This window comes from Rhinoderma darwinii, chromosome 2 (genome assembly GCF_050947455.1).
Source record: "Rhinoderma darwinii isolate aRhiDar2 chromosome 2, aRhiDar2.hap1, whole genome shotgun sequence".
Classification (NCBI taxonomy): domain Eukaryota; kingdom Metazoa; phylum Chordata; class Amphibia; order Anura; family Rhinodermatidae; genus Rhinoderma; species Rhinoderma darwinii.
The window spans coordinates 10926080-10943666 of record NC_134688.1 but is presented as its reverse complement, the minus strand read 5'-3'; the positions used below and the strand labels follow the sequence as shown (position 1 = coordinate 10943666).

The 17587-nt window shown below is 37.6% G+C and overlaps 1 protein-coding gene across 3 annotated transcripts in view; it reads left to right on the top strand.

The window, feature by feature from the left end:
* WNT11 (Wnt family member 11) overlaps positions 1 to 17587 on the top strand; it is a 134940-nt gene that overhangs the window by 109127 nt on the left and 8226 nt on the right. For all 3 annotated transcript variants that reach the window (XM_075849931.1, XM_075849928.1, XM_075849930.1), the window contains 2 exons: positions 1796 to 2073; positions 2375 to 2667. In XM_075849931.1, coding sequence (XP_075706046.1) covers positions 1796 to 2073; positions 2375 to 2667 — 571 coding nt within the window. The remainder of the gene's footprint in view (positions 1 to 1795; positions 2074 to 2374; positions 2668 to 17587) is intronic.

Below are 17587 nucleotides of genomic sequence, written 5' to 3'. Positions count from 1 at the left end.
CAATTGGATTGATCATGCAAGTAATCATTTGGATTTCATATCTTAGTTTACAAAATCCATCCTACTTATTCCATTTGATTTTCTCCTAGAAGTGCAATTTTTTGTCATTTTCTTTTCTTTTACAATTTATGTTTTTGCACTTTTTTTTTTTCTTTTACAACTAATTATTATTATTTTTTTTACAATTTATATATATATATCGACTGATTAATTAAATTCTTTTGTGGTATTTGTGTAAATATTATGTAACAAGTAGTGGAGAATCCAAGAAGCAGAGGTTTTCACTGGTCTTTCCTCATCAACCCTCAGGAAATTGCAAAAACTTACAAAAACTTTCCTCTTACAAAATTCTCAGTAACATTAGCCATCAGAAAGTCATGAACCATAGAGATCCATCAAGGGTTGGGGGAGCTCCTCTTGGTGAGAAAGCTGCTCTTCATTACTATTAACGAGGCCACCTTCTGACTATGAGGATTGTGTTATTCTTTTTCATTATGTGGTTTACAGAAGCTAAACATGGCCAGGAAATGACAACTTTCTTACTCCGAGTGCAGAAATATTCGGCACCTCAATGTTCGAAAGACATAGTAATAATCTGAGAGTTACTTGTAAATGCAGACGATGAAAATGACCAATAAACTAACACGGTTGATGTTCTTTTCCGCATTTTTGGCATCCATTAACTGTGATTAAGTCGATGTTTGTTGGTTTAGTTATAGCATGATTGAAGCAATGTTGTTTTTGTGATACTCCTTGCCAGTAGAGTGGATGTGAAAATAGAACTAATAGTTTTAAGTGTTGCAAGTTTTCTTGAAGGTTGGTGAGATTTATTATTGTTTGTTTTTCTTTTTTTATTATGTTTGATTAATTTTTTTTTTTTCGTAATTTACAGTTGTTCAATTTTCAAAAAATTCCGAAATAATTTCTAAAAAAAATAGCAAAATAATCAATATCTTTGATTATCAAAGTACATGATATTCCCTATAGAGTTAGCCATAGACACAAAGATGAAACTTATTTAGACTTTTTATATAACCGTATGACGTTACCCTCTGTTCACATCTGCATTCAAGGCTTCAGAGCCTTCCTTGCCAATTTTATCATTCTGAATTTATCGTTCTGCATGCAGTGCTGTTTTCCCGTCAAAATGCCGACATCGCAGCAGAACCTGACTGACCCCATTATAAGTATATGGGGTTCGTTGGGCGCTGGTGGAATCCATCATATTTCCAATTCTAAAGGGGAACCACTATGCAGATGTGAACAGAGCCTTATACAGAGCCGGATTTCGACACTCGTAGACTTCTCTGGGGCCATACTGAACTTCCACATGAATCCCACATAAAATTTTGTGGCATACTCCGCTGTATAATGAAGATATAGAATTGCTTCTAGGGTAGAATACATCCTTAGTATGGTGCCTTACGCAAGTACCATATGGTGGCACAAGAAGGGGCCACAGAGCCGTAGGGACTCTGCGTCTCCATACGGGTTTAGTGCACATGGATCTGCTGTGCATGAGGCCTTAGAATAACGTACATGCACAGATATTTTTGGATGATCTGAACAGTTGTAGAAAAAAAATCATTCCGATTGAATATTTGCATTGACCACAAGGAAAATTCTCTTCCAGTTGTTGTTAAATGTTGAAATATCTTCAGCAAAAAGTTAGTTCATTCCATGTTCTACGTAGTCAGACTTGTTGGCCATACCGGCAGAAGCACTGGTGGTGTTGGTCAGCTTTAGTCCTATACAAGGAATAGGTGAATGACATGAGTATCTTTTTTTTTTTCAGGGACACGAGAGTCGGCTTTTTTGTACGCTCTGTCTGCCGCTACTATAAGCCATACAATTGCTAGGGCTTGTACCGCTGGGGACCTACCAGGTTGCACTTGTGGTCCCATACCTGGGGAGATACTGGACCAAGGTTCTCGGTGGGGAGGATGTGCTGATAACATCAACTATGGTATTATGATGGGCTCTAAGTTCTCAGATGCCCCGATGAAGATGAAGAAGTCAGGATCTCAAGCCAATAAACTTATGCACCTACACAACAGCGAAGTGGGGAGACAGGTGAGTAAATGTCAATCTCTAAGTTGTCCACATCTGTCAAGCTGTAAAAAGATCTACTCATCCATGTCTTATTTACATATGTTCCTGAGAAAGCTGGGGGGCGACCAATATGGCTGCTATAACTGAATGAGGATATTATGTTGGGAGGGTGGGGGGGGGGGGTTAACGTTGTTGGATCATGGAGCTACAGTCCATGATATCAGTCTGTTGTGTATCTTAGTTATGTCAATATTGGTAAACTTGGGTTTGCATATATTTTGGTTGTCTTATTCAGCAATAACAGTAAAATTTTTGAATTCAGGTGTTGAGATCCTCCTTGGATTTGAAATGTAAATGCCATGGAGTTTCGGGGTCCTGTTCTATTAAGACCTGTTGGAAAGGTTTGCTGGAACTTCGAGAGATCGCCTTGGAACTTAAAACCAAATATCTATCAGCAACAAAAGTAGTTCATCGACCAATGGGTACACGGAAACAACTGGTGCCAAAAGACCTGGATATTCGGCCAGTACGGGAAAGTGAACTTATATATCTTCAAAGCTCTCCGGATTATTGTCTAAAGAATGAAAAGTTAGGATCTCATGGAACACAAGACCGGTAAGTTTTAGAAAACCTTTCAATAACATGAAATACAAAGAAATGTTTTGTGATTCCTTCTGTATCTCCAACCAACACTGTTTTAATAGGTGCCAACTTTTTGATTATGGTATAGGGTGCATATGCCTTGTTGTTCTAACACTGGCCAACAATAAACTATGACAGTGTTTCCCAACCAGGGTTCCTTAAAGCCTAGTTAGGGGATCCACAAAAGGCAGCAATAAAAATAGCCTTAACAGTAGACATGGGGTAGTTGTAGAGATTCCTCAGGTAGGTTCGTTTTTTTAAGGGTTCCGCTAAAGTATGTACATTGCGAATGTTTGGTCTATAAACACACTAGGTAAGTATGATGAAAATTGCGGCACAAAATTTGCTCTTTGCATCTTAGACCACTGGGAGAAAACCAACGTGCAGTGCCCATGCCACTCTTAAGTTGACCATACATTCGAGATTTTAGACGGCCGTTTTCTTTGACTTGTCGTTTACGGTCGGTCTGTGAAGGTTGTCATTCTGAATGACAACTCCATAAGTTAAAATGACAAATCTGTGGTCTGGTCTGAGCTTTTATTGATGGGATGCCGATCTGTTGTTTGGCATAAACAACTTTACAAGACTGCACCCAACAACGACCGGAAAAATCCAACACGGCAGATCAACATTTTCATAGATAACTGTCTTTTTCGGCATCTGTCACACTCGTTCATCTCATGAAGAGGCACCAACAGTTGGCAAAAAATGGTCTAAATCGTCCTTTTCGGCCTCCAAAATCTCTACCCTACATAATACGTAAGAGACAAAAAAAAAAAATAGGTTCTAGCAATAACATCACTGACAGGCTAGCCTACCATTGGTGTGAGCTGTACTGGTGACTATTGGATGAGGGAACAATCGAGTCAAGGTTAGACTCTGTTCACACCTACGTTCATAACGGAAGCCACAACTTTGTGCCAGATCCGTTGTATGGTGGATCCCAATGGCGCCTAACGAACACAATTGACTTTAAATGGGGTCCTTCAGGGTTCATAGTGGTTTCCGTTGCTTTTTATGACATGCTGCGCTATTCTTGCCATCAAATCTGAAATAACTGCCGATTAATGCCCTCAACGTAGAACCAAACATAGGCTTACATTGTGGCAAAGTCTACCTTTTCGGGCCATTTTATAGGCTAACATGATGACCTTCATCATGTTAGCCTATAAAATGGCCCGAAAAGGTAGACTTTGCCACAATGTAAGCCTATGTTTGGTTCTACGTTGAGGGCATTAATCGGCAGTCACCTTGACCGTGTAGATTCTGAAATTCACTAATGTCAAAGGACCGAATGGGGCAACACAACTTTTTGTACTGCTTTTTAGCATTAAATATAATTACAATTTTTTTTTAATAAATTCAGTAGACATATGGTATATGCTAAAATTTGTAGAATAACATTTTAGAAATTATTTTTACGAAGTAAAATTTCCGGTTTTGCTTTTTTTTTTTTTTACTTGCATAGAAGGAAACCTAAAATATATTCCCAGCAAAAATGCAGATGCCTTATTGGCACCGTCCTGTTACCTCCAAGTGCCCTCCAAAAATGGTGAACTGCCTTTCTAAATTCATCTAAAGTATATTTAATTGTAGAAGATTGCAAAAAAATTGGATCTGACAGACATAACAACTCTGCCCAGTTCTATAAAACTGGTTTGTGTGTGACTCAATGTATAGACGCCATTTTTATGCTGTCTGAACCTCTTAAGTTGGTCTAACATAATCCCGCACATGATTTGTGTCTACATATTATGATAATGAAAGGTCTTTACCAACTGTTGAAAGCTTTAGATTCACGGCACGGGATGACTCACGACTGCTGCAGCGCTACAATTGCGTTTCTACAAAATATACAGGAAACATTTCTGTGAAAAAGGGTTTTTTATTGGAAGTGAATCAGGATTATTGAGCACATAGATTTATATTGTACGAGACCTTTCATTATACAGAGCGGAGGATATGAAAACCTGTCCCTGTGGGTTATGAAAGAACAAGAGACAAGGTGGTCAGAAAAATAATTGTGTTATAGAAAAAACACTGCAAAGGCCATAGTTAATAATTGATTGAGTTGTTTTTTTTAGCAAACAACTGACAAAAATAAATAATCCCCCTCCCACCAATGACGCCCCTGTTTAACTTGACCTCTTGTTAATTTTATAATTTATATGTATATCAATATATATATAAAGATATAATCTACATAAAAAGATGAGTCACTGTGTACATACATTACATTACTTATCCTGTACTGATCCTGAGTTACATCCTGTATTATACTCCAGAGCTGCACTCAATATTCTGCTGGTGGAGTCACTGTGTACATACATTACATTACTTATCCTGTACTGATCCTGAGTTACATCCTGTATTATACTCCAGAGCTGCACTCACTATTCTGCTGGTGGAGTCACTGTGTACATACATTACATTACTTATCCTGTACTGATCCTGAGTTACATCCTGTATTATACTCCAGAGCTGCACTCACTATTCTGCTGGTGGAGTCACTGTGTACATACATTACATTACTCATCCTGTACTGATCCTGAGTTACATCCTGTATTATACTCCAGAGCTGCACTCACTATTCTGCTGGTGGAGTCACTGTACATACATTACATTACTTATCCTGTACTGATCCTGAGTTACATCCTGTATTATACTCCAGAGCTGCACTCAATATTCTGCTGGTGGAGTCACTGTGTACATACATTACATTACTTATCCTGTACTGATCCTGAGTTACATCCTGTATTATACTCCAGAGCTGCACTCACTATTCTGCTGGTGGAGTCAATGTGTACATACATTACATTACTCATCCTGTACTGATCCTGAGTTACATCCTGTATTATACTCCAGAGCTGCACTCACTATTCTGCTGGTGGAGTCACTGTACATACATTACATTACTTATCCTGTACTGATCCTGAGTTACATCCTGTATTATACTCCAGAGCTGCACTCAATATTCTGCTGGTGGAGTCACTGTGTACATACATTACATTACTTATCCTGTACTGATCCTGAGTTACATCCTGTATTATACTCCAGAGCTGCACTCACTATTCTGCTGGTGGAGTCACTGTGTACATACATTACATTACTTATCCTGTACTGATCCTGAGTTACATCCTGTATTATACTCCAGAGCTGCACTCAATATTCTGCTGGTGGAGTCACTGTGTACATACATTACATTACTTATCCTGTACTGATCCTGAGTTACATCCTGTATTATACTCCAGAGCTGCACTCACTTATAGAATAGTAAGTACAGCTCTGGAGTGTAATACAGGCTGTAAGTCAGGATCAGAAATGTGATGTGTTTACAAAGTGATTCAATAATTTATGTGGAATTATTATTTATAATTACTGTAAAATAGGGGTTGGAGATGAATGCCCTGTGCAATCTGACTGTCCTAACACACATCAAACTGATATAAGGATAGAGAATTGAATTTGGAGAATTAGGATTGTGAAGGTAAGGAGATAGAAGTAATAGGTATACGCACAGAGATATGTAGCTGCAGCGAATACAAAGGTAGCGTTCCCAATTTGGCCCTTACTCCCTTAGGACCCATCGGCCCGCTGCTGAAGAGAAAAACAGCGCTTTAAGATATACAGACAAATTACGCTAATTTTGATGGGAGGCTAAACAGAAGTATCTCACTATTACTTTTAGATTTGTATATTGTATATAAATACTCTAACATGTGATGTTTATCACATCTGACATTTTTTTCCTAATTATGGACAGTTACCCTATGAGCCCACTTGTACTGTGCCTTTTAGAAGATCTCATAGCTCTCTTGACATGTCTGTTTTAGTAAATATTTGTATTACCCATAAATTATAATTTCTGGAACATCATAACTCTGCATTGTGATATTCCTCTATTATTCCTCCTGGAAATGTATGAATAAATTGACATCTGGGTATTACAATGCCGCTTTTCAATAGGGTGTATCCCTACAGAGTGTCAGACCCTTTATACTGTATATGTCCCTTCTTCTGAAACCCAGTGAAATGAACGTCTGAGTAGGAGCACTTCTCTATTAGAAGGATATTTTTGAAGTCCGGGTCCTTTTAGGTTCCCAACCAAAAATTGTGAAAGCTGCATGATAGAGAATTATTAACATCAAGTGGTGCAGAATTTCCAATGATCCAGAACGTTACCCTATAGGGTTAACCAGGATTAGAAAAACATGGCTGCTTTCTTCCAAAAACAGCACCACAGCTATCAGTGGGATGTGTGTGGTATTGCAGCTCAGCCTCATTAAAATAAATGGGACTGAGTTGCAATACCATACACAACCTGTGGACAGATGTGGTGCTGTTTTTGGAAGACAACAGCCGTGTTTTTCTAATCCTGGACTATGCCTTTAAGGAGGAAACAGACCCATTAGAATTATTTTAAGGTGAACATTTTTGAAAATGGATTTCCCTGAAATCCAGACCCCCTTGTTGGTATTGTTTCCAGTTACACTCAAGCCAAAGTTTATAAGTACATTTAGCTCTGTCCTAGATTTCTTTCTTGTGCTGAAAATTGATCTTGAGTCAAATACCCTGAGGATCAGAAACATAAAACAAGCCCCTGAATTTATGACAGTCAATAAGCAGAGAAAATCGGATCACAGAAAGGGGACGTTGTTTTTCCTTTAGTGTTTCGGTCGTCTTGTAAGAACGCACCCTATTAGTTACCTCTAATGAGGTCTTACCTAGTCCTGGAAAACCCATTATCAGGCGTCCTACTCGGGTCATGATAGAAGCAAAATATTTGTAAATACAAACTGTGTTCTGATGGAACAGATCTCGCCGGGTCTATAGGGTCGTTGAAGTTAAATGAAGGGAATATTTCCATAAAAAAATATGAATGTACATTAGTAGACTTAGTTATTTGTAATAGAGACCAGGTTTTCCAGGAGGACATCTGCTTGCTTTTTGCTTTATGAGGAGCCATTACCCTGAAAACTATTTTGCCTAAAAATAATTATTATGCCATAAACTATTGCTGATAATTGATTTTCTTTTCCTTCCCTCGTAACTATGGAAGCCGGCCAAGGAATGTATTTTCCCAATTTTTATTTAGAGGGAAGGTCTCATCAGAAAATGATATATTATTTTAATCAGATTTTTATGAGTAAATTATTTGTAAGGATTTTGGTGTTTTTTAATGTTGTTGTTATGTGATTATGGCCAGTAGAGCAGTCACAATAGGCTGAAACTTTCTGTTTTCTGCAGTTCACTTGTCAGCTTTGCTCTATAGACTGGGAGAGTATGAGCAGAGTCATCTCATTATCATTAGAGAGTGGGAGAGTTAATTACAGCTCTATTGTACTGCTGGAGGTCTAGATAAGGCAGGATAGTAACACTATATACACAGATAAGGCTCTATATGCAGCTCCCCATCACTCTCTGGTTTCTGGGGAGGGGCTGTACTCCATCACTCCCATCACTAATAATCATCTCATCATTAGAGGACGGGTGAGTTAAAGGGAATTTCTCATGTATATAATTTTAGTCTGTAGGTAAGAAATAAGGTGTTTGCTCTGCTTTTTAAATGTTGTATATATTTTTTTTAATTTTTAAAAACTTCCCTGGGGCCGGCTATATTGGCGATAGACACTTTCTTTCTGTATTATCTGTGCAACAGGGTGTATGTGTGCATGCATTATGGCAGCTGCAATAAAGAGGAATTAATGCACAGAGAAATGTTATAGATTATTACCGTCTCCAGGATGTTTTGAAGTACAGCCCCTCCCCAGAGACCAGGAAGTGACGTAGTGCTGCATACAGAGCCTTATGTGTGAGTGTATAGTATATAGTGTTACTATCCTGTCTTATGTAGGCCTCCAACAGTTCAATAGAGCTGTCATTAACTCTGATGATAATGAGATGACTCTGCTCATACTGTCCCAGTCTATGCAGCAAAGCTGACAAGTGAGCTGCAAAAAAACAGGAATCATCAGCCTAATGTTACTGCTCTAGTGGCTGGTGTAAGACCTGCAATATAGTCCTATACAAAAATTAAAAATTAAAAATTAAAAATTACACCACCAAGAAGCGTGTTTATTATAAACACTTGATTGAAATGATAATTTATTTTCTAATGATGGTTAGTGTACTGCTGGAGACTATACCTTCTACACATAGATGAGGCAACACATTATTTTTCTTCTACACACTTAAATCTAATTAATGAAACATTATATACATCAGACCATTATTTCCATGATTAGGGTTATCACTGTAGAAGAGTAGCTGGTAACCTCAGGTGGTGCAGTATTTATACAATGTGGTGCCAACGTAACAATACTGTTGCCAGATGTAGAATGTGACAAGTGATGATGCTAGGTTCTAGGGTTGCACGATACATGATAGAGACATACCATATATGGGCAGACAGCCCAGGGTCCATCGAAGGACCCTAAGGTTGTCTGACCATATTTCCTGTTGTTAGGGCATACTTAGGTATGTCCTAACAGCTGCCTGTGTACTATCCGTATATAGATATATGCCAAAACTTTAAAAGTTTTTTAAAAATAAATTAAAAAAATAAAATAAAGTAATGTTAAATTAAAAAAATTAAAAAAAAAATATTTTTTTTTTACAATTAACATTAAAATAAAAGTCTCAATACATAAAATATACACATATTCACAATAATCGCGACCGTAATAACAAATTTATAGCGTCATTTATGATGCGTACGCTGTAAGAAAAAATAACATAAAAACTGCTTTTTTTCACTTATTAATGTGAGGCAGGAGGTATTATGAATTTTGAACCTCCATGTGCCTCATATTAATCGTAATTAACCCCATCATGTACCTCACACATTAACCCAATGTTGTACATTATGACAGTGTGCTACATGATGGGATTAATTACTATTAATGTGAGGCACTGGGAGGTTCAAAATTCATCACACCTCACATCAGAAAACGGAAGAACTTTTTTAAAATTATTATTATTGTTGTCAAAGTATCGTTTTGGTATGAAGAATCGCAATATTACACAAAGTATCGGTATCGAAGTCCAAATTCTGGTATCGTGACAACCCTCCCAGGTTCATTATTTGGTAAGCACAACCTTACTAGGTTCATTATTTGGCAAGATCGATTAAGGCTGAAACTTGGGGGAAATATAGAGAAGATGAAACACCATGGGCCCTTTTCTATTACTGTTTCATGCCATCATGGTGGATGGTTGCCCTCCCCAACCCTCTTTGCATCCCTTTAAATTCTGCTTAACATTACTAGTTCGCAAAGTTTTCTATCATTGTGGACACAGGATGGAGATAATGGCTTTGCAAGTTCTCACAGTCCAAAGGAAAATGGGGCCAAAAGCAGCTGTCTCTGTTTTTAGGCTTTTTGATGACACTACTGGAGACTTGTCTATGGACTGAGCTTGGAATTCGCTACTCCGATTTACATAGGTTTTCCTACCAATAACATTAATGAAATATTGATTCGGCATGCCAACAAGGAATGGGGAGGCAAAGGGCCCAGGCAAAATACATGCTGTACACGGACCACTGGGCTTTACCAAGTGCCGAGGCCAAAGTAGCAGTCAAAGTGGTCAGAAACCCCCCCGCAGGATGGCAGTAGGCAAAAGAATGGCATCCAATCTACGCAAACCTCTATAGTCCTGGAACCACTGTTTTACCAGGGAAAAAGGTTCAATTTATGAATAGCGAAGATTATTCCGTTACTTTGGAGGTAAACCCGGCGGAAAAACATGGAGGCATTGAACACCTCCGCCAGTAAGTGTGCTACATGGGCTTGTCTCCGAATCCCCCCTTCTTAGGCTCTTAAGACCGAGAACTTTTTCTGGTGGTTCCAAGGGAGTGGTGAAATGACGACCTTGCGTCCAACTGTTGAGCGAGTGTTTATGAGTCCTCGCTCGACAGACTAACTCATTTTCCTAGCAGAATACTGTATATCGTCAGGACTCATATAGTCCTCCGTAAATGGGCAGTGGATTAGTGCATAAAGTCATCAGCGTTAATTTCTACAATTACACATATTTTTATGGCACGGGTTAGGACTGCCAGATGGCACCCCATTCAGTTTATGATTGGAAGAGCTGGCCGGACATGAGTGCATTTGGACTGAGACTCATTCTGTAGTCTAAGTGCATTAATATGCGCATATAAATCATTGTGACTTCAAAAATAAACATGTGAAGACGTAGAAATTAAAACAATTGTATCCCAATTTACCCTTTTGCCACGAGCTATTTAAGGTAAATAAGAATTTTTAGTTGGAAAGCGTAAAAGCTGAATTTTATTTAATAGATATTGTTCAAAGGCTCTGCGCAAAACGCCATTAACAGGGAGAATGACTGCGGTGGATAAATATTGTCCTGATCATTACTAAAGTGGCCAAAGACATAAATGTCTATAGTAAGATTGGTTGGATCTGCCTGCAAATGCCTCAAGTCTATGGACTATAAACTTAATGTGGATGACCATATTTGAACAACATGTCGTTTTTATATCTAACATTCTGCTCTGAGTTATTTCCTACCATATATTTATTGTGGTCAGAGAACCATTTTTCTGATACAGAGCTCCAAATCCCCTGCATAGACAGTACATTTTTAAAGTTTTGGCTGCCTACAGACACCACTATAGAGGTGCTCACTGAAGATGGATTTCTTATTAAGTTCAATGTCTACATGGTATAGCACTGTACAAAAAAATAGAGCCAAAACTAGAGTAAATCATACTGCCCCTATATACAAGAATATAACTACTATAATACTGCCCCCTATATACAAGATTATAACTACTATAATACTGCCCCCTATATACAAGAATATAACTACTATAATACTGCCTCCTATATACAAGAATATACACTACTATAATACTGACCCTATATACAAGAATATAACTACTATAATACTGCCCCCTATATACAAGAATATAACTACTATAATACCACCCCCTATATACAAGAATATATATACTATAATACTGCCCCTATATACAAGAATATACCTACTATAATACCGCCCCCTATATACAAGAATATATATACTATAATACTGCCCCATATATACAAGAATATAGCTACTATAATACTGCCCCCTATATACAAGAATATAACTACTATAATACTGCCCCTATATACAAGAATATAACTACTATAATACTGCCCCCTATATACAAGAATATAACTACTATAATACCACCCCCTATATACAAGAATATATATACTATAATACTGCCCCTATATACAAGAATATACCTACTATAATACCGCCCCCTATATACAAGAATATATATACTATAATACTGCCCCCTATATACAAGAATATAGCTACTATAATACTGCCCCTATATACAAGAATATAACTACTATAATACTGCCCCTATATACAAGAATATAACTACTATAATACTGCCCCTATATACAAGAATATAACTACTATAATACTGCCCCCTATATACAAGAATATAACTACTATAATACTGCTCCTATATACAAGAATATAACTACTATAATACTGCCCCTATATACAAGAATATAACTACTATAATACTGCTCCTATATACAAGAATATAACTACTATACTACTGCCCCTATATACAAGAATATAACTACTATAATACTGCCCCTATATACAAAAATATAACTACTATAATGCTGCTCCTATATACAAGACTATAACTACTATAATACTACCTCCTATATACAGGAATATAACTACTATAATACTGCCCCCTATATACAAGAATATAACTCCTATAATACTGCCCCTATATACAAGAATATAACTACTATAATACTGCCCCCTATATACAAGAATATAACTACTATAATACTGCCCCTATATACAAGAATATAACTACTATAATACTATCCCCTATATACAAGAATATAACTACTATAATACAGCCCCTATACACAAGAATATAACTACTATAATGCTGCTCCTATATACAAGACTATAACTACTATAATACTACCTCCTATATACAGGAATATAACTACTATAATACTGCTCCCTATATACAAGAATATAACTATTATAATACTGCCCTATATACAAGAATATAACTACTATAATGCTGCCCCCTATATACAAGAATATAACTACTATAATACTGCCCCCTATATACAAGAATATAACTACTATAATACTGCCCCTATATACAAGAATATAACTACTATAATACTGCCCCCTATATACAAGAATATAAGTACTATAATACTGCACCCTATATACAGGAATATAACTACTATAATACCGCTCCTATATACAAGAATATAACTACTATAATACTGCCCCTATATACAAGAATATAACTACTATAATACTGCCCCTATATACAAGAATATAAGTACTATAATACTGCACCCTATATACAGGAATATAACTACTATAATACCGCTCCTATATACAAGAATATAACTACTATAATACTGCCCCCTATATACAAGAATATAACTACTATAAGGGCGGGTTCACACATAGCGGAATTTCACTTAAATTCCGCTGCGGACACTCCGCAGCGTTAATCCGCAGCGGAGCCGTTTCTCCATTGACTTTCACTTTAATTTAGCAGTGTTCGTTTACACGATGCGTACAATTCCGCTGCGGAGCATAGGCTGCGGAGCGGAATTTGGTGTCCGCAGCATGCTCTGTCTGTTGCGGAGCAGTGGCGGACTGGTTGCGGACTCATGGCGGAATTTCTCCATTGACTTCAATGGAGAGTCAAAATTCCGCAATGAAGTCCGCAGATCTTATGTGTGCTGCGGAGCGTATTGTTTTTACTACCATGACATTTCTTCATTCTGGCTGGACCTATGTATTTCTAGGTCTACAGCCAGACTGAGGAAGTCAATGGGGCTCCCGTAATGACGGGAGCGTTGCTAGGAGACGTCTGTAAATAGTCACTGTCCAGGGTGCTGAAAGAGTTACGCGATCGGCAGTAACTGTTTCTGCACCCGGGACAGTGACTACCGATCTCAATATACATGTATCTGTAAAAAAAAATATAAGTTCATACTTACCGAGAACTCCCTGCGTCTGTCTCCAGTCCGGCCTCCCAGGATGACGTTTCAGTGTAAGTGACGGCTGCAGCCAATCACAGGCCAAGCACAGGCTGCAGCGGTCACATGGACTGGCGCGTCATCCAGGGAGGTCGGGCTGGATGCCGAAAGAGGGACGCGTCACCAAGACAACGGGCGGTAAGTATGAATTTCTTTGACTTTCACTAGGGAAAGTGCTGTCCCTTCTCTCTATCCTGCACTGAATAGGGAGAAGAGAAGCACTTTTCCTGCAGTCCGCAGCGGCCAGTCCGCATCAATTTTCTGCACATTTTGTGCAGATCCGCTGCAGAATCTGCAACGCAGATTCTGTGCGGCATTGATGCGGACAGTTGCGGAGGAATTCCGCCATGTGTGGTCATGCCCTAATACTGCTCTTATATGCAAGAATATAACTACTATAATACTGCCCCTATACAAGAATATAACTACTATAATACTGCCCCTATATACAAGAATATAATTACTATAATACTGCCGCTAAATACAAGAATATAACTACTATAATACTGCCCTCTATATTCAAGAATATAACTACTATAATACTGCTCCTATATACAAGAATATAACTACTATAATACTGCTCCTATATACAAGAATATAACTACTATAATACTGCCTCCTATATACAAGAATATAACTACTATAATACTGCCCCCTATATACAAGAATATAACTACTATAATACTGCCCCCTATGTACAAGAATATAACTACTATAATACTGCCCCCTATATACAGGAATATAACTACTATAATACTGCCCCTATCTACAAGAATATAATTACTATAATACTGTTACTATATACAAGAATATAACTACTATAATACTGCCCTCTATATACAAGAATATAATTACTATAATACTGTTACTATATACAAGAATATATCTACTATAATACTGTTACTATATACAAGAATATATCTACTATAATACTGTTACTATATACAAGAATATAACTACTATAATACTGCCCTCTATATACAAGAATATAACTACTATAATACTGCTCCTATATACAAGAATATAACTACTATAATACTGCTCCTATATACAAGAATATAACTACTATAATACTGCCCCCTATATACAAGAATATAACTACTATAATACTGCCCCCTATATACAAGAATATAACTACTATAATACTGCCCCGTATGTACAAGAATATAACTACTATAATACTGCCCTCTATATACAAGAATATAACTACTATAATACTGCTCCTATATACAAGAATATAACTACTATAATACTGCCTCCTATATACAAGAATATAACTACTATAATACTGCCTCCTATATACAGGAATATAACTACTATAATACTGCCCCTATATACAAGAATATAACTACTATAATACTGCTCCTATATACAAGAATATAACTACTATAATACTGCTCCTATATACAAGAATATAACTACTATAATACTGCCCCTATATACAAGAATATAACTACTATAATACTGCCCCTATATACAAGAATATAACTACTATAATACTGCCCCTATATACAAGAATATAACTACTATAATACTGCCTCCTATATACAAGAATATAACTACTATAATACTGCCTCCTATATACAAGAATATAACTACTATAATACTGCCCCTATATACAAGAATATAACTACTATAATACTGCCTCCTATATACAAGAATATAACTGCTATAATACTGCTCCTATATACAAGAATATAACTACTATAATACTGCCTCTATATACAAGAATATAACTACTATAATACTGCCCCTATATACAAGAATATAACTACTATAATACTGCCCCCTATATACAAGAATATAACTACTATAATACCGCTCCCTATATACAAGACTATAACTACTATAATACTGCTCCCTATATACAAGAATATAACTACTATAATACTGCCCCTATATACAAGAATATAACTACTATAATACTGCCCCCTATATACAAGAATATAACTACTATAACACTGCCCCTTATGGAGAAGATTCCTTGTGTAAGTGTAAGGGGTATATGTAAGAGGGTCTCTATCAGGCTCTTAGCAGGGATGGCAGTGTTTTCATCTCTTGCTGCAGGAAGATGATATAGGTATTGGATCTGTGGGGTGTCGGGGTGACCCTATTACTCCACTTCTATATGTTCCAGCTTCTCATATAACCCCCTGGTATTGGTCGTCCACACCCTGATTTCTTGGCTTTAAAATCTCTTCATTCTGACACATTGGAGTCGTGTAATGTTCATGACCTGTTTCTCTTGTAGTTTTGATCCCGTCTTCCATCCGGCTTGGATTTGACATATTTTCTTATGACCTCGAAACGTTACACAGGAGACATGTGAGCGATGCTGCACAATATAATTAATATTACCATAAAATACATATTGTGCCTGTCCGGTTTTGTGTGGCTTATCATTTTCATCTCCACACGTCTTTGCGTTTCTGGTCATAGTTAAGTAACTTTCTTGAAATCGGCAAAAAATCTAAGTAACTATAGTGAAATATATTTAGGATTTAAAAAATTGTACCAAACTACTAATATTAAACAGAGACTCCAGGCAAAACTGATGCCTTGTCATATCTAGTGCAAAGCCTGAGGGGGTGGGGCATCTGTGTGTCATGCCCCGCCCCCTCAGCCCCTTAATATTCCTTTAAGAAGAGCTCTCACCTTCTGAAGTTTTATACAGGGATGTAACTGTTTGAATACTTTAAACTGAAGTTCCCAATGCAAAATCTTTCACAGGGTCCCCCAAGTATCATGTGTAATTTATAGTACTAGTCTTCTCATATGGGCCAAAAGGACCTTTAGGGCCCCCTTAGGCTCCAGGGCCCGGGTGCGATCTCAACCTCTGCCCAACCTATAGCTACAACCCTGTAACCTATCATGCGCCATCTCCAAGCCTAGGTAAGTCTTCCTTCTGGGCTAGGCGAGCTCCTGTACTCCACATCACTGTGTGTGGGGGAAAGGTATTGAAAACCCCTTTGGTCATTACAAAAATTTTTTTTTCTTTCCCCTTACCCAGCAAAATATAATTTCCAGTATAACATTCCTACTGCTTGATCTACTCTAGTTTATGTTCCAGATTATCTACTGCGAAGACGCTTGGGAGGGGTGGTGGAGCTTTTAAGAAATTCACATTCAGTCCCTGCTCAGGAGCTACCTGCCCCTCACAGCAGTGTCATTTAATATTCCCCCATTTAAATCTACATAAAATGTTCAGTAACTTTGCAAATCGTTATATTTTTAATTGTTTTCATCATTTCCTATACTCCAGTCACATCCAGAGCTGCATTTAAAATGCTATAAAATTTATATTTTGTTGTCTCTCGACTTTGTTTTGTGTAACTGTCATCTAAGCTTCAACAATGCACCACGCTCTGGTAAGTGTCAGAGTTGTGTATGCAGCTCTGGTTGTTACTGGAGCATAGGACATGGAAGATTAGTAGAGTGTCTACTCTACTAGATGTTGCCTGTGTAGCACAGGCTGGGGGTCTCAGAAAGCAGAATGTCTTGTCAGTCACTCTGTATCTGTGCCTCCTATTGATCTTCCTGTCTTCCCTCCATTACTCCTCTTATCGTCTTCCCATTGTCTCATTCTCGCCCTGCCCGGGACACGATCCTGCGTGCCTTCTTTTCTTACTTCCAGACTGATTGTTGAGCTGCACAGATCAATTTCCAGAATCTTCTGCCGTGTATGGAGAGTCTGTCAGGTTCCATTCTTCCTTTTGTCCTCTCGTTTAATGTTCTGCACAATGAAATCCGCCGGTGACCCCTGAAAGGTTCACAAACATAAGTTATCTACCAGTGACCCGACCTGATTGTGAATGGCGCAA